Raw genomic sequence first — 26664 nt, 5'->3', positions numbered from 1 at the left:
AATGAGCCTTAAAAACCTCTTTTTCAGCCAGTACAGGATTCCCCTAGCACAAGCACCATGGAAGATAGCTACATGGCTGCTTCCTAAAGACCCCCCACCCCACTTGCAAGCCTGGGTGTAAAAGGTGTGTATTATGAATGTGGTTGAAGCATGCACACATGCAGAGAGTCTGGACAATGATGCAGCTCTGAAGTCAGCCCAGAGAGATTGCTGGAACTCAGATAGGCCTCCAGCACTATCTATCTTAGCTGGAGTGCTCTCCAGCCCCAAGAATAGCTGAAGCCTGGGAAGATGCAAAGGTGGCTAAAAGCCACTTGAGCTACCCATCCTCCTGGGCTGCAAGTTCTGTGTTACATCTCTTAGAAGCAAAGTTCAGAATCTTGCACAGAATGCCTTCAACAAAAATATCTGGAGAGCTCTCCTTTAGCAGAGCCACACAGAGGTTTCTGGGGATCTAGGGCAAAATCTGAAACTGAGGCCCCCTACCAAGGATACAAAAACAAACACTGAAGGGAGGGCTGGGGGACAGTTGGAGAATGAGCCTGTCCCACATTCACCCTGCAACAGCAGCTCCTGTCTCACAGGGCTTGACCCAGCTCCCTGCTCTGGTTGTTACGATCTGATGGGATCACAGCACCACTCAGGTGCGGCCCTCTTGCCCCTCCTGTCATGACTGGGGACAAGGGATTGGTGGGCAAAACTTCAATAGCATTGTGACCTGGAGTGTGGTGTCACAGCACCACTCTATTTGGGGACCCTCTCAAACAGGGGGCTCGAGGCAAACTGCCCTCCAGACAAGTCCTGTCCATTAGACCTAACATTTTGTTTTGTTTTGTTATAACATGGAACTTGTCTGCTTCGGAAAGTTTACCAGCATAAGGATAAGAATGTAGTAATACCAGTATAAAACTCTGCATGGACACTCTTATTCCAGAGTAAGAATGCCCTTTTCCTCTTTAGCTGATACCGTTTTCAAAGTGACAAAAACTAAATCAGAAAAAGGCACTTTTATGGTGGAATTACAGTGTCAACATGGGGAGTTATACTGGAGAAATTCTTTACATATAAGTTCTGCTGGTAAATTTCCCCATGTAGGAAAACCTTTAAGAACAAACAAAAAGCCCCACAAATCCTATGGGGCTGATACTATAGCAGCTCTGTTTTTATAGCTCAGATAGATTGAAATAGGAGGGCCACACAGGGAGGATCCACAAATCTGGAAGAGTGAATTAGAGATCAAGAAATAGATGTATTGTTGGTTCCTAATAAATCAATCAGGAAACAGAGATTTGAATATGTAATCTGATTGGCTGCAACAATAATATAGTGTAAACTAAGAAATCGATCAGACTGCAGTTATTTGCATTGGTTATAAGTAGTCAAGAACTCAGTACTGTTGCTCTTTGAGGAGATACTTACTTCTCTTCAATACTATCTTTTGTATGCTTATTGTCAAGATTGCCATCTGTAGGAGCAACCATTGTATTGCTACTGGAAGTGGTACCTGTAAATTAAGGACAAAGAGAAAAATAACTTAGGATAGGTAAAAATATTGAAAAGTTTATGCAATGTATGAATTTATCTGAAAATCCTGGATCTATATTTTCTTTGTACTAAAGTAGTACTGTACAAGAGCCATAGGGGTACATTTATACCGCAAAAAAGACACCCACGGTTTGCCTGGGTCGGCTGACTCGGCCCTGGAATGGTTGGTGGCCGGCTGTGGGGCTATAACATAACAGTGTAGATGTTTGTGCTATGGCTGGAGCCCAGGCTCTGGGACTCCTTGGGTGTCTCAGGGCTCCAGTCCAACCTGAACATCTACACTGTAATTTTATAGCCCCATAAGCCCAAGTCAGCTGACCTGGGCCCACCTTGCGTGTTATATTGCGGTGTAGATACTACTTAAGTGTTCATCACACTTTGTCGCAATACGTGCAAATATAAATTAAGGACTATCAATTTAAAAACCAATGGTTACAATTTAGATTTAAAAATATGGGCTGCTATAAACAAACATTTTCACTATGACAGAGATCCTGAAAGTTTTTGATAGTAAGGTCACTAATGCTTATGAAATAGTATTTACTAATATGTTTAGTTTGTTTGTGTATATAAAGGATTTGTGTTCAAGTCTTTATGATGTGCCTTTAGTAGAAAGTTAATCTTTTGTAAAAGGTTTTAGATATGTATTTCTTCCTTTCCTATATGCTGCACTCCACACATCTCTAAGGGTATGTCTACACTTAGGGCAGTGTTTAGAGTACAGACACTGCACACCTGGTCAGCATGGATATAAAGAGCAGTGTAGATGGTGAGGCATAGCTTAGACGAGTAGAATGACCTAGATGCCTGAAACCTAGGGTATATACACCACACAGCTCTCTACACTCCTCCATGACTACACTACTATTTTTAACTGTGTAGTGTCCACTGCCTCCCTGCTGCCGGAGCCTTTCACTGTGTCAGGAAAAGACTCAGGCAGCTCCCCCCTGCCAGAGTCTTTCCTCGCCACAGCAAAATGTTCTAGCAGGATGGAGGCAGCGAGAGGTAAAGCTCAAGCAGCAGGGAGCAGCCAGAGCCTTTACCTGCTGCTTCCCTCATCAGAGCCTTTTCTCGCTTCAATGAAACGCTCTGGCAGTGAGAAGCTGCTCCCCACTGCTGCCCCCTTCCAGAGCCTTTCACTGCAGCGTGTAGCTCCATACACCAGTGAATGTGGACACAGCCCGCCTTTCAGTGCAGCGTGTTGCTACATGTAGCCTCCACAAATGCAGAAATGGTCTAAAATGTAGGTTTTAGGGGGTCTGACATATGTTAATTCACAATGTAAACAAACCAGAAATTAGAGTGCAAAAATACTATCTTTGTACTGTAGCTAGTATTAGCTATTTCTTTTTAAGGCCAACTTGCAATCAATATATAAAATAGTGGGCGGTAACGGAAAGTGTTAGACAATTTTAATATAAGTGCTTCTGCCACTCCACCTATAATGAAGTTTATCAGCACTTTGAATTTTTGTAGTGTGTTTCTTCCCCCTGCACGTCACATTTTTACAGTTTACTGCACAAATGCTTATAATTTATTATTGTTTAATGCTAACGTAAGTGGGATGCTTTATAGATGGACAGGAAGACAAGGATAGATCCTGTGCTGCAACTCTAAGAAGCACAGCACAGAACTTGCAGCCCAAAGGGAGGGAAGCAAAGGTGGCTGGCCTGGGCAGTTCAGAGCCTGCACAGACCCCAGGCATAATTTTGGGGGGGGAGCGGGAGGAGGGGCTGCTTGTGTTATAACAGACTTCCCAGGCTGCCAATTAGCCACAGTGCTGCCTAGAAACTCTGCAGCACCGCATGATACAGCAATGCTGACATGCCCTAAGCCTACACCATGCAAAAGAGCTGGTGAGGGCGTTTTCAGAAAGCAGCCTTATGGCGGTCTTTCACAGTTCCAGAGCTAGGAGAATCTGCCACAGATCAATGGGTACGGTTTCCAACTTTCTGACTGCAGAAAACCGAACATCCTTGCCCCGCCCCTACTCATTCCATCCCCCCCTCCCTCCATTGCTCGCTCTCTCCCAACTTCACTTACTTGCTCATTTTCACTGGGTTGGGGCAGGAGGTAGGGGTGTGGCAGGGAGTGAGGGCTCCAGCTGGGGGTACAGGTACTAGTGTGGGGTTTGGGGTACAGAAGGGGGTTCCAGGCCGGAGCCAAGGGGTTTGGAGTGCGGGAGGGTGTGCGGGCTCTGGGAGGGAGTTTGGGTGCGGGAGGGGGCTCAGGGTTGGGGTACGGTTGTGGGAGTGGGGGAGGGGTACAGGCTCTGGGCAGCGCTTACCTCAGGCATGTCCCTCTGGCTCCTAAGTGCAGGGATGGCCAGGGGGCTCTGCACACTGCCCCCGTCTGCAGGCACCCCCCCCAAGTCTCCCACTGGCTGCAGTTCCCTGCCAATGAGAGCTGTGGAGATGGTGCTTGGGGCAGCACCTGCGCTGCAGACAGGGGCAGCACGTGGAGCCTCCCTGGCTGCCGCTGCGCCTAGGATCTGGAGGGACATGCCAGCCACTTCTGGGAGCCACATGGAGCCGGACACTGTGACCAACCGGACTTTTAGAGGTCAGCTGTGCTGACTGGAGCCACCAGGATCCCTTTTTGACCGGGCGTTCCAGTTGAAAACTGGACGCCAGGCAATCCATGGGCTCAGTCCTACTAGGTTCTTAACTTAGAGTACATGAAGTCATTGCGACTATTTATTTGTTTAAAAATAAGATGCTTAGGTGTTCTGCTGGATCAGAGCCTGAGGGCTCAGCAAGCTGCAGGACTGAGGCACATTGCAAATAAAGTGTCCTTTTAAGTCTTCAGGTTTGCTTGTTTTTTTAATTTGTAGAAACCAAGCCCTTTGTCTACACACAGAACTTGCACCAGTTTAATGAACATTATTTTTCATTAATTATTTAAAATCGACACAATTTCCTATCTTGACACTCTTAAATAAGTTTACACAGGCATATATAGATTTTGCTTATGTCAGTAAGTACCAATTTACACTACATCAGTATAAACCTGTTTAAATAGATTTAAGAATTCCCAACAGTTTAACTAACTCGATTTAAAATACTCACTTTAGTTAAACCAGTGCAAGTTTTGAGTGCAGACAAAGCTAAACATACACATAGGTTCACGCAAAGAGAATCTGTGTGAAAATCAGTAATCATTTAAGATCAGTCTTGTATTTTTTAATATTAGCGAGATCTCTGTATGTACAAGGAATGACAAATCTTACATTTAATGGTATCAATAAGTCAAAAATTAAAAAAAGAAAACAAAGCTTTTTTATTTGTTTATATTAAATCTATTGTGCCTGTACTGCATTTAAATTTTTCAATTAACTCATAACAATAGAAAATAACAACTAAAACACAGTAATAGCCTAGTCAAACGAATTCTCACCTGAAGTGACAGAAGGAATTTTGTAACTGGAAGTGATGCGGTAATATGGTGGATTATCCATATGAGTGACTCCAGAGCTGACTGGATCTGTAAGCTGTAGTTCACTCACCAGTTCTTCCAATAGTTGCATTGTTTTATCTCTACCCAAGTAAACAATAACCTTCTTCACCTGTCATTAAAAACAGAAATATTTGAGAGATTGAATTTATGTTTTTTAAAGATGAGGAAAAAACAGGAGGTGAACTGTACACCACAATCCTTTGCCTTTAGCTACATACTATTTACTGGTTTCAGAGTAGCAGCCGTGTTAGTCTGTATCCGCAAAAAGAACAGGAGTACTTGTGGCACCTTAGAGACTAACAAATTTATTAGAGCATAAGCTTTCGTGGACTACAGCCCACTTCTTCGGATGCATATCATCCGAAGAATGATATGTATATGCATATGCATCCGAAGAAGTGGGCTGTAGTCCATGAAAGCTTATGCTCTAATAAATTTGTTAGTCTCTAAGGTGCCACAAGTACTCCTATACTATTTACTGCATATGAAGATTTATGTAATCTAGTCTAGTTCTAAGAGAAATCATAATGACATAAGTATCTAGGCTGTTCTCAGTGATGGCAGATGACAGAACAAGAAGAAATGGTCTCAAGTTGCAGTGGGGGAGGTTTAGGTTGGATATTAAGAAACACTATTTCACTAGAAAGGTGGTGAAGCACTGGAATGGGTTACCTAGGGAAGTGGTGGAATCTCCATCCTTAGAGATTTTTAAGGCCTAGCTTGACAAAGCCCTGGCTGGGATAATTTAAGTTGGTGTTGGTCCTGCTTTGAGCAGGGGATTGGACTAGATGACCTCCTGAGGTCTCTTCCAACCCTAATATTCTATGATTCTATGATCTGTCACATCAGAAATATAAACAAAGATAGCATTCCTTACTGAGATATCATGAAGATAAAAAAATTCCTTACCAGTGTTATAAAAAAACCACATTAGATTATTAATATTTAAATGCAAATATTTAAATTTTTACAGACTTTAATATTCATCATTGATTGTAATTATTTACTTTTTGCATTTAATTTAAGTTGGACAACGAAAATGCAAGCTTATAAAGTTTCACTTTTGTTTTTATCCAGTTTCACTTTCTGATTCTCGTATATTACTACAGCCACATGTTTGTTGTGTATGCTGCAGAGACATATTTAAATCCAAACAAAAATAATCATTTAATTGAAATACCTTTTAAAAAAAACAACGAAACACATTTCAATTAAGTTTTGTAAAATCACGTTTTAATAAACCTATACTTTTGCCCTATACAGCGTCCTTTTAATGATGATACAGTGTGAACTTTATTTTACTTATATTATTTGTACCACTTTTCTTGTTCAAGTGCTAATATTGCAACACAGCATATGTTTAAATCTCAAGATATTTGAGTCCTTCGTATGTTTTAACAGGATCTTAAACAACTAATTAAAAGAAATATTTTATTATTAATTGCATATTAAGTCAATGTGGGATCTATATGAGGTCTTATTTCAGTAAATTATTGTAAGTTATATTCTTTAAGAAATAAAGAAAGAAAAAAAGCACTTCGAACTCAATGCTGAGAAACAGAAGACTGTCAATAGTTATTCTAGTTAGGGATAAAATGATCGCTCATTCTTTTACTCTTTTCAGCAACCTCTGATAACATTAGAGAAGCCAGGTGTCTGGTTTTCGACCAGAACACTGGATCGAAAAGGGACCCTGGTGACCAGGCTGTTAAAAGTCCGGTTAGTGTGGGGCTGGCAGGCTTCCTACCCGGCTCCATGTAGGTCCCGGGAAGCAGCCAGCGTGTCCCTCCGGCTTCTAAGCATAGGGACAGCCACGGGGGCTCCAGACACTGCCCCCACCCCGAGCACCAGCTCCGCAGCTCCCATTGGCTGGGAACCATGGCCAATGGGAGCTGTGGGGGAGGCACCTATGGACAGGGGCAGTGCACAGAGCCCTCTGCCCCCCGACCCCTGCTTAGGAGCGGGAAGGACATGCCGTCCACTTCCCGGGAGCCGCCGGAGCCCGGAGCCTGCATCCCTCACACCCTCTCGCACCACAACTCCCTGCACCAGCCCTCAGCCCCCTCCCAAATCCAAATTCTCTCCTGGAGCCCACACCCTGCATCCCCTCCCACACCCTAATCCCCTGTCCCAGCCCTGAGCCCCCTCAAACAGCCAAACTCCCTCCCGGAGCCCACACCCCGTACCATCTCCTGCACCCCAACACCCTGCCCCAGCCCAGAGCCCCCTCCTACATCCCAAATCCCTCATCCCCAGCCCCACTCCAGAGTCCACACCCCCAGCTGGAGCCCTCCCTGCACTCCGAACCTCTCGGCCGCAGCCCAGAGCCCCCTCCTCCACCGCAAACCCCTCATCCTAGCCCCACCCCAGAGTCCGCACCCCCAGCCAGAGCCCTCACCCCCTCCCACACCCCAAACCCTTGCCCCAGCCCAGAGCCCTCTCCCACACCCTGAACACCTCATTTCTGGACCCACCCCAGAGCCTGCACCCCAGCTGGAGCCCTCACCCCTTCCTGCACCCAACCTCCTTCCCCAGCCCGGTGAAAATGATCGAGTAAGGGTAGGGGAGAGTGAACGACGGAAGGAGGGGGGATGGAGTGAGTTGGGGGCAGGGCCTCAGAGAAGGGGCGAGGCAGGGGTGTTCAGTTTTCTGCGATTAGAAAGTTGGCAACCCTAGATAACAATGATCTTGAATTTATCTTGAGGCATCTAGAGATCCTGGAAACTGGATGGAGTCATTCCTCAGTATCTCCATTTTGATTTTTCTGTGTGAACTCAGAGGTTAGTGGCAAACAATTGCTCTGCGGATTCTCTAATGCAGAGTACTATGGGGGGTTATTTTGCCATCGCTTTGGTTCAACATGTATATAAAATTATACTGGGTTGTGATGTGAGGTGTTTGAGCTGGAATTCCCTCATTAAAAGTTGGAAGGAATTATTGGCACCATATTCCTGGTTATTGATTACTCCACAAAATACCGAACAGTGCTGCTCTTCTCTCAAAATCCATTGGTAAAACTGGCCTGCTCACCCTGTAACCCCTTGTCTCCACCCACAAATAATTCCTATGCCCTTCCACCCTTGGAAGGTTTCCACAATTCTACAGGTCTGCAGGCAGCCCTTGCAGTATTCCATCATTCATTTCTTAATTTATCAGTCATGAGAAATACTTCTTATCTTTTTAATCCCTAGTCAAAATAGAGTTTTCTTTTAAAGATACAGAACTATATGGTGGTGCAAGAACATAGAATACGGTAACAAGATACGAGAAGAAAGAGGGAGTGAAACATAGTATTAAAAATCATCATGCATTTCTGAATAGAGGAATTCATTTATAAAAATACAACCATACCAGAAAGGGGAAGTCTTCTCATTGGGAGAATATTTGCATTTTGGAAGATAATTTGAAATAGAAAATACATGTCAACGCCAGAGACTGCAAAATAGGAGAAATTGAATTTGAACTGGTCACAGCATTGAGTTGTCACATTGTGACACAATGGGATGACATCGGCCTCATGCTGTATTAGAATGTGATAGCATGACCCTTTATGTTACTATTCATCTATTTAGTGGTCTTCAATGAAGAGTTGCTAAACACATAAAATAACATTTTAAAGAAATAAGAACGTGAGGGAAGACTGTAGCATCAAGCACTTACATAAGGCAAGAGGCTGGGTTCACTATTCACTCCACAAATGCTGATCAAGAAGTGCAAAATTATTTTCATATTCTTTGGCCAGCTGTCTGCTAGAGTAGTCCAGACATTCTCTATCTCTGACCATGCCACTTCATCACCATACTAAAAAACAAAATTAAGATATCCCTTTTGTAAAGTTCAATAATATAAATAACTTCAAGCAAGGATTTTCTACTGAATAAGTTTAATAGGCTTGAGAAAAAGGAAACAAACTCTTATGATCAGCTACTATGTTTTATCTATTTCTATACACTGAAGCTTCTATGATATATTCCTCTTTAATATATTCCTCAAATACAAGTAATTATCTCAGGGTCACTACAGTGAGCAAAGAATAACAATGTACAGTAAAAGCTGTGTTATCTGGCACTTTATCAACCAGAAAGCTATATTATCCGGCATTTCTATTCTCTCCCAATACAAATCTCCAATCTAGTAACCGAGACTGGTATATTGCCCAAGTGGTTATGCAATTGCACATTCTACACTCTACTTGTATGCAGAAGAGGCAGAAAACAACTAAGCAAGCGATTTATTCAAAAAAGCAGCTCCCAGGTGAGTCACAGGGTCATTACAGATCCAGCCCAATCTCCTACACCTTCTACATCTACAGTTATAATTGACGTTGATAATGATGACCCTGAGGCACTGCAAGAGCCGGAAGTACCTTCTGAATCAAAGAAAGATTAAATTATGTTCAGTATAGTTTTACTGTTAAATGTATTTTTAGTGATCTGGGTGTACGCCATGCACTGCCCATAGTGATATGTAGTGTCATATGATTACAGGTAAAAGTTTTCTATACAGTAGGTTTACATCTAAGTGCTTCAAGAAAGCAACCACTCTGCAATACAGTACTACTGGATTGGTGAGTACCTGTATACTATTTTATACTTTTTTCATTTTATTGTATTCTAATTCTTTGAAAATTGGTATTTAGTTGGTAAATATAACTTAGTTAACTGGAATTTTTGACTAACCGGCACCCCTCATTCCCCCAACACGCTGGATAACAAAGCTTTTACTGTAGTTTGCAATGCATACTTGTTAGCTATCCAGATTTAGCTGCCACTGCTGAGGTTTTACTAATGCATCCTAGCTACTGACAGTCCTACACAATGTCCCAGAAACCACTTACTACCTGAATTTTTTAATTTAAAAAGCCAGCCTTTCACCTCTAAGAGCCACTGGGCAGAAGAGCAAAGGTACCCTTTCCCTCCCTTTCTCTCTGCTGTGATACAGAAAATAAATGAGACAAGGAAAGTGGACAGCTTTCCGTCAGCTACCAGCAACAGGATTAGCCCACACCACCACCATCTCTCTCGTATCCCACCCTTCCACATCACTCTCAGAACTTCGGTTTCTAAGGGGACAAAAGGAGGGAGGGAAAAAGATGTAGTTTACTAAATGGAGAGAGAACATAAAGAAAACCTATTGTTTACTTGGAGGCAGGAAGAAACAGAATGACAAAAATTATCCAGGAAGAATAAAGAAACAGAAGACACACACAATCTGAGCAATCCCTTTGAGGTTCTCTCACCACTAGTTTTTAGGTAGGTTTGTTGGGTTGTTGTTTTTTTAAGTTACACAAGGGAGTTATCTATCTAGATATCTAAATTATGGGACAGCAATTTTAAGCCTGTAATCATTAAGACATTCTCATTAAAAATAAGCTGTTATTATTTTATAGGCTCAATAGCATGCCATGTGCTTCTCCTAAAATTGCCCAGAATGTTCATTAAACTATTTGGTAGCTCCCAGATCCACAAGTAATTTGGAGAACTGGCTTTTGAAAATTTTTGCATAAGCTGACAAACCATACTAATGAAGAATTGCATACTGCCTAAAAGAGCTTACTAATAAAAGCTCACTAATTGGTATCAGTAGCGCTATACTGCACCTCTTCCCTTTCTGGATTTAACAGTTCTCTGAATCAAACAACAAGAAATATCAAAAGACTGGTTTTACCTTTGCTGTCATATACATCAGATTGTTTAAAACCATAGCAGTAGCCTGTGGTGATCCCCAGCCTTCTCCTCGTAGCCAGCGCCTGCTGTTTACCATAATTTCTCTGTCTTTTAAAGAATCCTCTTCATCTTCATCTTGATGCCGTATTGTTGGCAAAGGTTTCAAATCTACCAACTCAATATTATTCATCCATGGTAGCAAATAGTGCAGCATCACCTGTCTCCCAGCAGGGCGTGCTGTTTGAATTCTCTGGCTTACCTCTGTTATTCAAAAATAAATACATACATAAAATACAAATCCATAAATATTACTAGAAAAGTTTCTGTGGTAGTATATTTATAGTTTTAGTATTTCATACAAGAATAAATTAATACTATTATTAGGGCTATCAATTAATCACAGTTAACTCTTGCAATTAACTCAAAAAATTAATTGCGATAAAAAAATGAATCATGATTCATCACATTTTTAATCACACTGTTAAACAATAGAATTCCAATTGAAATTTATTTAATATATTTGGATGTTTTCTACATTTTCAAATATATTGATTTCAATTACAACACAGAATACGAAGTGTACAGTGCTCACTTCATATTTTTTATTACAAATATTTGCACTGTAAAAAATGATATACAAAAGAAATATTTTTCAATTCACCTCATACAAGTACTGTATGCAATCTCTTTATGGTGAAATTGCAACTTACAAATGTAGATTTTTATTTGTTACATAACTGCACTCAAAAAACCAAAACAATGTAAAACTTTAGAGCCTACAAGTCCACTCAGTCCTACTTCCTTTGTCCAACCAATCGCTAAAACAAACAAGTTTGTTTACATTTACGGGACTGTAGCGGGGTGTTGACCCGCTCCAGCCATGATAGGGTTGGAACTAGCCCTGGGAGAGGGCTGGCAGGCTGTGAAAGAAAGACCTGAACTGATTGGGGAAGCAGCCGCAGCTGGGTCATGCCCCAATCAGGACCCAGCTGGCCCTATAAAGGCTGGGAGCCAGGACTCAGTCTCTCTCTGCATTCAGAGAGGGAAGGGCCTGGCTGCAGGAAGCTAGAAACTGGGTACATGAGTGGAGCAGGGCTGGGGAAAGGCAGAGGAGCTGGGGAGCTCCAGCCTGGAAAGCTCCAGGCTGCGGCCTAGCAGAAGGGCAGCCCAGGGGTAGGCCAAGGCAGCAGGTCCAAACCCAACCTTGCCTATGATGAGTGGCTTATACTGCAGTTTGCCCTAGGGAGCGGGGGCTAATTGATGACTGGCAGTAGCCTACGACTGAGGCAAGGTGGGGACAGTGAGTGGGGGTTCCCCGGGGAGGGGAGACCCTAAGGCTGAAGGGTTACGGCTAGGGGGCAGCACCCCAGATACAAGGGCACCGGGGTCCAGGGAGGGACGCGGGGGCCAGAGGACAGGTGGATCCCTGGCCTGCAGAGTGCTCCGGAGCCGGAACGAGCTAATTCCTGGAGACGACTAGCAGGAGGCACCGCAGAGGTGAGTCCGCACTGTTACTGGGACATAATGCTGCCCACTTCTTATTTACGTCACCCTGAAAGTGAGAACAGGCATTTGCATGGCACTTTTATAGCCGGCATTGCAAGGTATTTCCATGCCACATATGCTAAACATTCGTATGCCCCTTCAAGCTTCGGCCACCATTCCAGAGGACATGCTTCAATGCTGAGAATGCTCGTTTAAAAAAAAAAAAAGTGTTAATTAAATTTGTGACTGCGCTTCTTGGGGGACAATTGTATGTTTCCTGCTCTGTTTTACCCCCATTCTGCCATATATATCTGTTATAGCAGTCTCAGATGATGACCCAGCATGTTATTCATTTTAAGAACACTGTCACTGCAGATTTGACAAAATGCAAAGAAGGTACCAATGTGGGATATCTAAAGATAGCTACAGCACTCGACCCAAGATTTAAGAATCTGAAGTGCCTTCCAAAATCTGAGAGGGATGAGGTGTGGAGCATGCTTTCAGAAGCCTTAAAAGAGCAACACTCCGATGCAGAAACTACAGAACAGAACGACCAAAAAAGAAAATCAACTTTTTGCTGGTGGCATCTGACTCACATGATGAAAACGAATGTGTGTCGGGCCGCACTTCTTTGGATCGTTATCAAGCAGAACCTGTCATTGGCACAGACGCATGTCCTCTGGAATGGTGGTTGAAGCATGAAGGGACATATGAATCTTTAGCGCATCTGGCATGTAAATATCTTGCTACGCCGGCTACAACAATGCCATGCAACATCTATTGTCACTTTCAGGTGACACTGTAAACAAGAAGCGAGGAGCATTATCTCCTGAAAATGTAAACAAACTTGTTTGTCTGAGCGATTGGCTGAACAAGAAGTAGGACTGAGTGGAGATATAGGCTCTGAAGTTTAAAAAAAAAATTATTTTTGAATGCAGGTTTTTTTTGGTACATAATTCTACATTTGTAAGTTCAACTTTCATGATAAAGAGATTGAACTAAAATATTTGTATTAGTTGAATTGAAAAATATTTCTTTTGTTTTTAACTGTGCAAATATTTGTAATAAAAATAATAATATAAACTGAGCACCGTATACTTTGTATTTTGTGTGGTAATTGAAATCAATATATTTGAAAATGGAGAAAACATCAAAAATATTTAAATAAATGGTACCCTATTATTCTTTAACAGTACGATTAATCACATGATTTATTTTTTTAATCACTTGACAGCCTTATTATTGAAGATATTTTTTATTTAATTGAGAACAAATTTGTCGTCATAATCCAAATGAAGGATGCAGATTTCAATTGAATAAGCCCTTTTGCTGAACAAAATTATATTGCAGAATTGGAATGCTGAAAGTGCAGGTAGTATCAACTGATACATTCATATTTAATATTAAGTAAAACTTAAATTCTCAAATTATAAGAAGGAAGTCCATACATGGAATCTCTCTTTATTAAAAACAGTTAACTATGTATCAATTTAAAAAACCATTTACACAGAAAATCAAATGTATTAGGGTTAAATATTTCATATTCCCTAATCTAAGGGTACGTCTATACTTACCTCCAGGTTCGGCGGTAAGCAATCGATCTTCTGGGATCGATTTATCGCGTCTTGCCTAGACGCGATAAATCGATCCCGGCAGTGCTCGCCATCGACACCGGTACTCCTGCTCCGCGAGAGGCGTACGCAGAGTCGACGGGGGAGCCTGCCTGCCGCGTGTGGACCCGCGGTAAGTACCTTGTAGTTCGAACTAAGATACTTGGACTTCAGCTACGTTATTCACATAGCTGAAGTTGAGTATCTTAGTTCGAACTGGGGGGTTAGTGTGGACCAGCCCTAACAGACAAGATAGTCAGTTATAAAGCAAAAGGATCATGTCAAAAGTTGTCTGGTTAAAAAAAACTACTTAAAGTGTCTTTAAAGTTGTATAAGGCCCCGATCCTGCAAAGACTTATGCATGTCCTTGAAGTCACAAGGTGAAATTCTGACCCCAACAGAAGTCAATGGCAAAATTACAATTGACTTCAGCATGACCAGTATTTAATGCAGTGTGTAAAGTCAAGCAAGGCTTAAATCTTTGCAGGACACGGTTCTACTGAGTAGGTTATAACTTCATGATTTCAGCCATTAAAAGCAGAACTACCCCTTCTGTACAAAAATCTAGCAACAGAACCCTCCTCACTTCCATTACCAGCCTCAGCTGTAGCCCAAAATATATTAAGAATATAAGAAAAACAAATAAACAATGCTACACTATACAGGGCCTCAATCCTTCAAAGGAATGTGCCCATCAAACACAGAGTCTACTAAGGATCATTGCACCAGCCAGAGCAACCACGGTTGACAGCATTGCACGCAGGTAGCGAAATTTCCAGATCTGGCTCAATCCTGTGTATTCATGAATCTTTGAGGCAGCCTTGTGGGCAGTGCCAGGTTGAATCAGGTGTGCACCTCTTCATGTGTCGAGGAGACTTTGAAAGCAGTGTGCTGGCATGTTTTTGTCCATCCTGTTGACATGGCCAAAAAGCACACAATACCATTTTTTAATATAATAAACAACTGAAGGAATGCCAGATCATTGCATGACTAACATATCCAAAAAGTCAAACCACTACATGCTCGGGATTTGGCGCTGACAGGACATATGGAATGCTGGTAGCTGTTTCAAGTCTGATAGAGCGAGTCCAGTTTCTCACCCATTTAGCAATACAGGAGCACACAGGTTTGACAGATCTTGAACTCTGTCTCAGCACAAAGATGTTTTTGCATCCATAAGTGAGACATGGACTTCATTCAGGAGATGACAAGAACCATGAGTTGAAAAAGAAACAGTTACTAATTGTTCCGTAGCTTCAGTGGTAGTGCTTGGTAGGGGCGCGTGTGCACAGTAGTCATCTTGCGGTACCATTGGCACCTCATTTAGTGTGTGTATGACCTGACCTGTTCAGTTCCTTCTCTATTGCAGAGCTCTATTGCAGGCACGAACTCCGAACTAGAGTGGTGGAGGGTGGGTAGTGGAGCACCCACAGGGGGACACATCTCGAAGAACCCTCGTTACTGCACAAGATGAGTAACTTCCTCTTCTTCTTTGAGTAGTGTCCCTGTGGGTGCTCCACTTCAGGTATCTGTAGAGCAGTGCCCCACTGTGGATGGTAGGGGCTTTGGAGTCGTGTGTGTTGTTGAAGAAAGCCCGGTAAGGCCTAATATAGGGCTTGTCTACAATGGCAATTTACAGCGCTACAACTTTCTCACTCACACTGCCAGGCGCAACAAGTAAGGGAACCAAGTCTGTCTGGACCACGTTGGAACAATTAGTATGATATGGGCCTTGTCAGTCCATATCTTGTGACTGACTCACGAGATTAGAGGTATTGGTGGGAATGCGTACATGAGTAATGTGTCCCACAAGATGAGAAAGGCATCCCCTAGTGACTTGGGTGCTAGTCCCATGCTGGAGCAGAAAAGTGGGCACTTGTGGTTTGTTGCTGATGCAAACAGGTCTACAGATGAATAGCCCCATTTTTGGAATATTGATTGGAGGATACTGTAGTTTATTTCCCATTTGTGTTCCTCAGAGAAGTGTCTGCTTAGTGTGTCCACCATCATATCTGACATCCCAGGAGGTAAGATGCCAAGATGGTTATATTGTGGTTAATACACTAGTTCCACAATTTCAGGGCCTTGGTGCAGAGTGAATGGGAGTGAGCTCCTCCTTGACGATTGATATAGAACATGCATGCTATGTTGTCAGTCAGTATGCGGATTGATTTGTTCCATATGATTGGGAGGAAGTGTCTACATGCATTGTATACCGTTTGGAGCTCCAGGAGATTGATGTGGAGCTGAGTTTCCATCGGTGACCATTAGCCTTACATGGTGTACTGGTCCAAGTGAGCTCCCCAGCTTATAAGTGATGCGTCGGTCATGGTTATTAGCGACTGAGGATCCTGTTGGAAAGGAATCCCTGTGCAAATGTTTTCTGGTTTCATCGACCTTTGAGAGTACTGTTACTCTTTTGTTTAGACTGTTTGCAGGGGGTGTACACAGGGCTCAGCCAGCCCTGTAGGCAACGCCTATGCAGTCTCATATGTCTCACCACGAACGTCATGGCTGCCATGTGACCTAATAGCTGTAGGCAGGTTTTGGAGGACGTTTTAGGGCTGCCAGTGACTGTTGAGATGAGGTTGGTTATTGTCATGAATCTGTGATGGGGAAACAGTGCCCTGGGCTGTGTGGAGTTGAGGTAGGCCCAGTGAATTCCAGTTGTTGCTGGGTTCAGTGTAGATTTCTGTATATTTATCTGCAAGCCTAGTGTCTGGAACAGCTCGATGGTTGTCTACATCAAGTGTGTCGCTTCTTCCCGAGTTGTGCCTTTCAGTAGACAATCGTCTAGGTACGGGAAGATCATCACTCCTCTCCTCTGTAAGTGGACCACCACACAGCAACAGTTTTTAAAAAAACTTGAGGGGCAGTGGAAAGGCCAAAAGGTAGTAATCTGTATTGGTAATGGTTGACCCCTACCATGAATCTTAAAAATCATCTATGTGCTGGGTGTATGGTAATATGAAAGTAAGCATCTTGGAGGTCGAAGGCTGAAAACCAGTCCCCCTTGTCCAGAGCTGGAATAATTGTGGCCAGTGTGACCATTTTGAATCTGATTCCGCGCAAATTTGTTGAGCTTCCAAAGATCTAAGATGGGCCTCCATCCACCGTTTTTCTTTTTGTTGAGAAAATAATGGGAGTAAAAACCCTTCCCTTTGTATTGAGCTGGAATTTTCTCCATAGCACCCAATGTAGGAGATGGTTCACTTCCTGTTTTAAGAGGTGCTCGTGAGAAGGGTCCCTGAAGGACTCTAGGGCCACCCTGCGCACCTTAGCCATAGACGTGTCTCCTAACAAAAGACATTGATACCAACTGTACCAAAAGGGCAGAAACCCCTCTTTCCACCGCCCACAACAACAGCAATTTGACCAGAACAGAAATAAACAATGTTCACAAAGACATAGGGCTACTCAAACTCAGTCCTCCTCTTCATAACCATCTACCACCAAGCCACAATTTTGAAGTCTTGGTCGAGGATCTGAATGATCTCCCCCACAATACAGCGCTGTCAGATACTCCTACCCAACTTTGTGGCCACTGCCTGTGCCTGTTCTACCATGCCTGGGCAGCAATAACAACGGACCAAAGGGTACAGGAGATTATAAGATCGGGTAATGCCATCCCCTTCCTCTCCCTTCCCACTCCTCTACCCCTTTGCCTGTCCCTCTTTAGGTGGCCCTAGAGTCCTTCATAGAGTGAAGAACGTTGTTCGTTTTTACAGAGATGAGTTTCTCCTGGTTGAAGGGGAGATCTTCTACTTTGAGTTGGAGCTCTTTGGGGATCCCGGACAACTGCAACCATGAAGCCCTATGCATTATAACTGCCGTGGCCATTGTTCTCGCTGCAGTGTCCGCTACATCCATCCTCCAGTAAGGAATTCTTGCAGCTTACTATAATTGTCATAGTTGTACTTGGCTAAAAGGGCCGAATAATTGGCTACCTGCAATTGGAGTGTAGCTAATGAATATACTTTTCAGCCTAAGATGTCTAATTGTTTATGTTCTTTGTCCTGTGGAGTGGACTGGAATTGGGGTTGTTAGCTGTGATGGTTAGCAGCTTCCACCACTAGAGAATTGGGTTATGGATGAGAGAACAAAAAGTCCACCCTTTTAGCTGGGAAGAAGTACTTCCTGTTTTGCTCTTTTGCTGGTAGGTGGTATGGTTGCGGAGGTCTGCCAAACATTCTCTAGCAGTTCCATTATGGCATCATTTATTGGTAGAGCAATTTTGGATGTAGTGGATGTCTGTAAAATTTGTAGTAGCTTGTACTGGTTTTCTTGCACCTCTTCTAGGGAGATGTCTTGGCTGGCAGATACTCTTTTAAAGAGTTCCTAAAATTGTTTCAGGTCATTAACTGTGCTTGGATGAGGTGGTAAGACTGCCTCGTCAGGAAAGGACAATGAGTTGTGGGCTGGGGAAATGTCTACATGGTCCAAACCTTGTTCCTCCTCATCTACCATGTTCTCTGGTGCTTCTGACGTCTCTCTGCTTGGAGAAGGTGGAGAACAAATTTCCCTCCAGGCTGGAGTTGAGGGCCTAGTGTAGTGAGCCTTATATGCCACCCATGGGTTCCAAGGGGACCCTGCATGGGAAAGGGCATCAGTGGACACATCCAGCATTGCCTGTACTAGTGCTGCATCTCACAAGGTTGGCGACATTTGATCTTAACAGCTTCCCATGGTGGTCTTCGCCCCATGGGTGAAGAGCGTTGGGAGGAGAAGCAGCTCCCATGTACTTCCTCTTCATCATTGGAAGTGGGCCGGGGAGCAGAAGAAAAGACGGTTACTCACCGTTGTAACTGTTGTTCTTCGAGATGTGTTGCTCATATCCATTCCAATTAGGTGCGCGCGCGCCGCGTGCACGATCGTCGGAGAATTTTCTACCCTAGCAACACCGGTGGGTCGGCTGTGGAGCCCCCTAGAGTGGCGCCTTCATGGCGCTGGATATATACCCCAGCCAACCCGGCGCCCCCTCAGTTCCTTCTTGCCGGCTACTCTGACAGTGGGGAAGGGGGGCGGGTTTGGAATGGATATGAGCAACACATCTCGAAGAACAACAGTTACAACGGTGAGTAACCGTCTTTTCTTCTTCGAGTGCTTGCTCATATCGATTCCAATTAGGTGACTCCCAAGCCTTACCTAGGTGGTGGGGTCGGAGTGAGACATTGCTGTGTGCAAAACCGCTGATCCGAATGCAGCATCGTCCCTGGACTGCTGTACTAGTGCGTAGTGAGCTGTAAATGTGTGGACTGATGACCAAACTGCAGCTCTACAAATGTCCTGGATCGGAACTTGAGCCAGTAAAGCTGTCGAGGAAGCTTGGGCCCTCGTGGAGTGAGCGGTGAGGTGCGGTGTTGAGACACCTGCCAGGTCATAGCAAGTCCGGATGCAAGACGTGATCCAGGAGGATAGGCGTTGTGAGGAGACCGGTAAGCCTTTCATTCGGTCGGCCACTGCAACAAAGAGTTGCGTCGTCTTTCTAAAGTGCCTTGTGCGGTCAATATAGAAAGCCAGGGCCCTGCGTACGTCCAAAGAATGCAAACGCTGGTCATGGCGAGTAGCATGTGGTTTAGGATGGAAGACTGGGAGAAATATATCCTGATTCATATGAAATGGAGAGACCACCTTAGGAAGAAAGGCAGGATGTGGACGAAGCTGCACTTTATCCTTATGGAAAACTGTGTAAGGGGGCTCGGATGTAAGCGCCCTGAGTTCAGAAACGCGCCTTGCTGAGGTGATGGCTACGAGGAAGGCTGTCTTCCAGGATAGGTACAGAAGTGAACAGGTGGCCAGTGGCTCGAATGGAGGACCTGTGAGCTTGGAGAGAACCAGGTTGAGATCCCATGTCGGAACGGGCTGACGCTGTTGTGGGTACATCCGGTCTAAGCCCTTGAGGAATCTAACGACCATCGGGTTAGAGAATACCGAGGACGCGAGTTCCCCTGGGTGAAAGGCCGATATAGCGGCCAGGTGAACTCTAATTGAAGATATCGCCAAACCCTGCTGTTTTAGGGAGAGGAGATATTCCAATATGAGAGGAATAGGTGCCTGTAACGGGGACGTGGCTCGTTGTTCGCACCAACAGGTGAACCGCTTCCACTTGGCCAAGTACGTGGTCCGTGTTGAAGGCTTCCTACTGCTCAGCAGAATCTGCTGGACAGAGTGCGAGCATTGCTGCTCTGCCTGGGTGAACCATGGAGCAACCACGCCGTGAGGTGGAGTGATTGTAGGTCGGGGTGACGTAGTCGGCCGTGGTCCTGAGAGATGAGATCTGGACACAATGGGAGCGGGATCGGTGTCTGAACCGAGAGCTCTAACAGTGTGGTGTACCAGTGTTGTCTCGGCCACGCTGGAGCGACTAGAATTACTTGTGCCTGGTCTCTGCGTAATTTGAGCAGCACCTTGTGGACCAGAGGAAATGGAGGGAAGGCGTAAAACAGGTGGTCTTTCCAGGGGAGGAGAAACGCATCAGAGAGAGAGCCCGGAGCTCGCCCTTGTAGGGAGCAGAACACGTGGCACTTCCTGTTGGCTCGAGATGCAAACAGGTCTACCTGGGGAAACCCCCACCTCTGGAAAACGGAATAGATGATGTCCGGACGGATAGACCACTCGTGCGTCTGAAAGGACCTGCTGAGTCGGTCCGCTAAAGTGTTCTGGACTCCAGGGAGGAACGATGCCGTGAGATGGATTGATTGGGCGATGCAGAAGTCCCATAGGCATAGAGTCGACGAACGTGCTCCTCCTTGCCTGTTGATGTAAAACATGGCCGTGGTGTTGTCGATGAGAACTAACACACAGCGGCCACGTAGGAGATTGAGAAATGCTTGGCACGCCAAACGCACCGCCATCAGTTCCCGAACATTGATGTGCAGGGATAGCTGGGGTGCAGTCCACAGGCCCTGGGTATGGTGTTCGTTGAGATGGGCACCCCAACCCAGAGATGAAGCGTCTGTGACTAGGTGCAGAGAGGGTTGTGGGGCGTGAAACGGCATCCCCTCGCAAACCACACTGTGATCTAGCCACCAGGTGAGGGAGGTCAGGACCGAGTTCGGGACCGTGATCACCATGTTCAGGCTGTCCCGATATGGGCGGTATACCGATGACACCCAGGTCTGGAGTGGGCGAAGCCGAAGTCTGGCATGCCTGGTTACGTACGTGCAAGAAGCCATGTGACCCAGCAGGGTAAGGCACGACCTCACCGTGGTAGTTGGGAAGGCCCTGAGCCCTTGAATGAGGCTCGTGATGGTATGAAAGCGATTGTCTGGTAGGATAGCTTGTGCACGTCCGGAGTCTAGGACTGCGCCGATAAATTCTATTCTCTGGGTAGGCTCTAGAGTGGATTTCTCCTCGTTGAGTAGGATGCCCAACTCGTTGAATGTGTGCACTATTATGTGGACGTGAGCCCGAACTTGCTCTTTGGTGCGACCGCGTACCAGCCAGTCGTCTAGGTACGGGAACACCTGTATCCCTTGCCGACGAAGGTATGCCGCCACGACGGCCATATATTTTGTGAACACCCTTGGGGCCGAGGATAGGCCGAAGGGAAGGACTGCAAATTGGTAATGCACCTTGTTTACCACAAAGCGTAGGAAGAGCCTGTGAGGCAGGTAGATTGCTATATGGAAGTATGCGTCCTTCATGTCGAGGGCGGCGAACCAGTCTCCAGGATCGAGGGAAGGGATAATGGCCCCCAAAGAGACCATGCGGAACTTCAACTTTACTACGAATTTGTTGAGTCCGCGCAAGTCTAAGATGGGTCGCAGACCCCCTTTGGACTTGGGGATCAGGAAGTAGCGGGAATAAAATCCCCTGCCCCTTAACTCTGATGGAACCTCCTCTATGGCCCCCATAGATAGGAGCGTAGAAACCTCCTGTATAAGAAGTTGCTCGTGAGAAGGGTCCCTGAAGAGGGACGGGGAGGAGGGGCGAGAGGGGGGGGAAGAAGAAAACTGGAGAGCATATCCCCTCTCCACCGTGCGAAGGACCCAACGGTCCGAGGTTATAAGGGACCAAGCATGGTGGAAATGGGAGAGGCGATCCCGAAAGGAGGGGGCTGGATCCTGGGGGATGACTGGGGCGCCGTCCTCGACCGCACCTTCAAAAGTTCTGCCTGGGGCCTGAAGGTGGCCTTGGTGGCCCCTGGTTCTGACCGGGTTGAGGGCCGGTCCACCTTCTCCTACCACCTCGCCCCCGCCTTCTGGCAGAGTCCTGTCTCTGACGAGGTGGGGGGGGGGGGTAGAATCGCTGAGGCTAGGGCCTAAATGGCCTGCGCTGGGGACCCGCAACATGCATCCCCAGGGAGCGCATGATTGTTCTGGAGTCCTTGAGGCACTGCAGACGAGAGTCCGTCTTATCTGAAAACAATCCGTGTCCCTCAAAGGGCAAATCCTGCAGGGTTTGCTGCAGTTCCGGAGGCAAACCCGAAACCTGGAGCCAGGAGATCCTCCGCATAGTGATACCTGAAGCCAGGGTTCTCGCAGCCGAGTCTGCTATGTCCAAGGAGGCCTGTAAGGAGGTCCGTGCCACCTTCTTACCCTCCTCCACCAAGGCCCCGAACTCTTCCCTGGAGTCTTGGGGGACCAATTCCTTGAACTTCCCCATAGAGTTCCAGGAATTAAAGTTATAGCGGCTCAGGAGCGCCTGCTGGTTAGCCGCTCTGAGTTGTAACCCTCCGGCTGAGTAAACCTTACGCTCAAACAAATCGAGGCGCTTAGCTTCCTTCGATTTGGGCGCTGCGGCCTGTTGACCGTGGCGCTCCCTTGCATTCACTGATGACACCACCAGTGAACACGGCTGGGGATGAGTATACAAGTACTCATAATCCTTTGAGGGGACAAAGTATTTTCTTTCCACCCCTCTGGCAGTGGGTGGAATAGAGGCAGGAGTTTGCCATATCGTATTGGCGTTAGCCTGGATCGTACGGATCAGGGGCAACGCCACTCTGGATGGGGCATCCGCAGAGAGGATGTTTACAATGGGGTCCTGCACCTCCATTATCTCCTCTGCTTGTAGGTCCATATTACGCGCCACCCTACGTAATAGGTCCTGGTGTGCCCGGAGATCCATCGGGGGTGGACCTGTGCTCGACGTGCCCGCCACTGCCTCATCTGGGGAAGATGAGGAAGATGCCTCAGGTGGTAAGGGATCCAAGGGCGGGTCCTGGTCCAATGAGCCCTGGAGCGGAGCATCACCTGCCCCTGGGTCCAGGACGTCAGGTGGAGCGGGCACGGAAGCCTCCATGCCCCCTGGAGGAGGGCGAGAGATGGTGGACTCTGGGGCCCTTCTCTCAGAGTGGACCGAGCGAGAGGCTGATGGTGGTGGAGCCCCTTGTGCCTGGTGGTACGCCCACGGGGTCCAGAAGGACCAGTGCAAAGGACCTTGAGCGGGATCCTCCGCTATCTCCTGCCAGTGGCCCATGTCTGGTTCCTTGGCCTGCCCCTGAGGGGGGTATGCCGATCTCGATGCCCCATCGGAGGAGCGAGACACCGATCTCGAAGGCCATGGCGGTGCCGACCGCGCCGAGATGAGCTCTGGGAGATACGGTGCCGTACGGTGCCGGTCTGGAGACGTTCTGTCTCTATGCGGTGCCGGTGAGCGGTGCCGAGATCGGGATCGGTGCCGGTGACCGCGTCGGTGCCGAGAGTCCGACCTGGACCTGGATGGCAATCTCGAGTAGGCCCGGTGCCGAGAGCGGCCCCTCGACGTCGAGCGTCGCTCGTAACGGTGCCGGGAACTAAGTCTTGATGTCGAACGGTACCGACGATCATAACGGTGCCGGGACGTAGAACGGTGCCGCGACGATGATCTTAGCCGCGAGTACGACCGGTGCCGAGGTGATATTCGGCGCCGGGACTGCGAGCGGCGTGGGGACCTGCTTCGGGACCTAGATCGGTGCCGTGATTCCAGCCCTTGAGATGGTGGGCGCATCAAGGCAGGTTTCCCCCTGGATTGCACCGGACGAGGGGCCAACGGTGCCAACGGTGCCGGTGGTTGGGGCGGTGCCGGCTCCGTGAGAGCAATCAAGTCTCTCGCCATCGCAAAGGTCTCTGGGGTCGACGGGAGGCACGGTACCACCGCTGGTCGTGGTGGTGATCCCGTCTGCACCGGACTCAACGGCCTCGGAGCCGGAGTCGACGGTGCCGGAGGCACCTGCTTTTGGTGCTCCGCCGGTGGACGCGGCTCTACCCCCGGCTCCGGGGGGGCCGGCGTCTTCAGGACGGCAGTCTCCTGCGCCTTACGGGATTTCTTATGTCCCGGCGATAACGAACAGCGCCGAGGCACTTGCGGCAGGTGCGGTGCCGAAGGGGTCCGGTGCCGCGGAGGCTTGTCCGACGCCACTCGCGGTGCCGGGGCAGTCGGTGCCGCCGGGGCACTGCGCACTGAGGCGCTTGGCGCTGGGGCTTGACGCGCCGATGGAGCGTCTGGGCTAAGTGCCGCCTCCATGAGGAGTTGTCGAAGCCGAAAGTCCCGCTCCTTTTTGGTTCTCGGTCTGAAGGCCTTACAGATCTTGCACTTATCTGTTTGATGGGACTCTCCCAGGCACCTCAGACACGAGTCGTGCGGGTCGCTTGTGGGCATAGGCTTAGCGCAGGACGCGCACTGCTTAAAGCCGGGAGCCTTGGGCATGAGCCCGGCTACGCGCCGGGGGGAAAAAGGGGGAAAGAACAACCCCCTTAATCCCCTTTAACTATATAACAACTACAACTATAACTACAACTATCTACAAACGGAATAAGCTAGGGAGAGTGGAGAACAGCTATGCCGCGCTCCACAGTTCCAACGACCGTCAGGGGCGGTAAGAAGGAACTGAGGGGGCGCCGGGTCGGCTGGGGTATATATCCAGCGCCATGAAGGCGCCACTTTAGGGGGCTCCACAGCCGACCCGCCGGTGTTGCTAGGGTAGAAAATTCTCCGACGATCGTGCACGCGGCGCGCGCACACCTAATTGGAATCGATATGAGCAAGCACTCGAAGAAGAAGTGGACAACTGCTCAGTTATTTGGTCCAGAGATCCCTCAGTACTGCTCAAGGGTGATTGCAGCACTGAGGAGACCGCTATGTACTTGTGCTGTAGAAACTGCTGCGTAGTCGCTTGTTTCTGTGGCGGTGATGCCGCTGGTGCAGATGCAGTTGGTGCCTTTGTTGAGACGGTTGGTGCTGTTCTTGGCATGTCTGTCAGTGCTGATGACTGAGTTGGTGCCGGTGGGGGCAGCATTGATCTCAGTGCCCACTCCCACACCAGGGTGGTTGGTGCCGGGGAGGAGGAATGTCTCAACTCCATTTGGGAGTGGCGGGGCTTGGCAGAGATCTATGTAGGGACAGGGACAGAGGTGCCCGGAGCCTCAAAGGTGCTCACTTTACTTGAGCTCGGCACTTTGGATAGCGACCTCACCGGGGACCTCTTCTTTCTCTGAGTGTCCCTATTAGGGGAGATTGCGGCTCGCTTTCTAGATGATTTGGAAGACTGAGCACTCCCATTAGCAGAGGTTTTGCTCAGAGAACCCTCTGCTGATGCTGATTTTGCTCTCTGAGGAGAAGGCTGAAGGAACTTTTCCATCAAAATCACCTTGAGGCGGAGATCTCATTCACACATTGCCCTGACCTTAAGGTTGCTGCAATGGGCACATTTTTGAGGAATATGCGTTTCCTTTAAACAATGGACACACAATGAGTGGCCATCTGAGATGGTCATTGCCTCACAACAAGAGTCACATGATTTAAACCCGGGTGAGCTGGGCACCGTGGTCATGAAGTTTCCCAATGGGGAAAGAGTGGGAAAAACAACAATTAAAAAATATCTATTAAAAAAAACATTGTGTGTGTGGGGGAAAACAATAAACTAGGCTTACTAAACTATAGCTAATCTAACTATTTCTATAGAGAGAAAAACAAAGAGGCAGCACTGCCACTGAGCTCCGTCTGCAGCCAAGGATGGTTGAGAAGGAACTGAACTGGTTGGGTCGTGCGTGCTACATGAAGCACCAACGGCACCGCGAGATGATTACTGCGCACTTGTGCCCCGACTGAGCACTGCCACTGAAAATCTCTGATCTGTGGCACAGGGACACACTGACACCTAAAGTGGAGCACCCAGAGAGACACTATTTGAAGAACAACATTTGGTTTACTAAAAAGCGACGGAGTCCTGTGGCACCTTATAGACTAACAGACATATTGGAGCATAAGCTTTCATGGGTGAATACCCACTTTGTCACTTTTTACAGATCCAGACTAACACAGCTACCCCTTTGATATTTGGTTTACTGTGACTGTTTGAACTCTGCTTGCAGCCTAGGTAGATGAACTCATCAACACTCTCTATGGTACTCAACTCTACCTGAACTGGGGATTCTGGTGTCCAAGCTACAATGTTCTTGACATTGGTTTTCTGCCATGAGATGTTTGACCCCACCTTGTGGGTGGCATCTTGGGGACCTAGGAGTGCAAGGCTGAAATTCTCCCACTTCTCTATAAGCAAGGCAGTGTCATCAGCCTTGATTACTTGACTGGTAAACACTTCTTGACCAACCTTGATTCCGATGTATGGAGTGGAAAGTCCTAATATATAGCCAATAGCTCGACAGAACAGTGCCAGGGCAAGAATGTATCCCTGACACACACCTGAGGGTGTGTAGAAATGCAGTGAAAGTTGTGACCCAATGTGTACTCTTGCACAGGTTTCAGTGTGGAGATCATGCACCAGATTTAACAGAACATTTGGAATTCCTTTCAGTGCCACTCAAAGTGCTGACCCGTCAACTGAATCAAAAGTTGCTTTGATACGGAGGTGTGCCACATGAAGCAGGTGATTAAATTCTCCATGCAACTCAGCCAGAAGCTGGAGGGTAAAGACAGTGTCCATTGTTGACCGACTGCAGTGAATCCTGATTACTGAC

General features: G+C 46.8%; 1 protein-coding gene across 25 annotated transcripts in view; it reads right to left on the bottom strand.

Annotated features, from left to right (window-relative positions):
* FRYL (FRY like transcription coactivator) overlaps positions 1 to 26664 on the bottom strand; it is a 411199-nt gene that overhangs the window by 113849 nt on the left and 270686 nt on the right. For all 25 annotated transcript variants that reach the window (XR_010601883.1, XM_065598069.1, XM_065598065.1 and 22 more), the window contains 4 exons: positions 10669 to 10928; positions 8662 to 8802; positions 4942 to 5110; positions 1420 to 1504 (listed from right to left, as the gene is read on the bottom strand). Coding sequence is in view for 24 of the 25 variants with exons in the window: in XM_065598069.1 (XP_065454141.1) it covers positions 1420 to 1504; positions 4942 to 5110; positions 8662 to 8802; positions 10669 to 10928 (655 nt within the window). In the remaining variant the exon portion in view is untranslated. The remainder of the gene's footprint in view (positions 1 to 1419; positions 1505 to 4941; positions 5111 to 8661; positions 8803 to 10668; positions 10929 to 26664) is intronic.

The sequence above is a fragment of the Chrysemys picta genome, chromosome 5 (genome assembly GCF_011386835.1).
Source record: "Chrysemys picta bellii isolate R12L10 chromosome 5, ASM1138683v2, whole genome shotgun sequence".
Taxonomy (NCBI): Eukaryota; Metazoa; Chordata; order Testudines; family Emydidae; genus Chrysemys; species Chrysemys picta.
The sequence above is the reverse complement of the archived record's forward strand: the minus strand, read 5'-3'. Positions and strand labels throughout refer to the sequence as shown.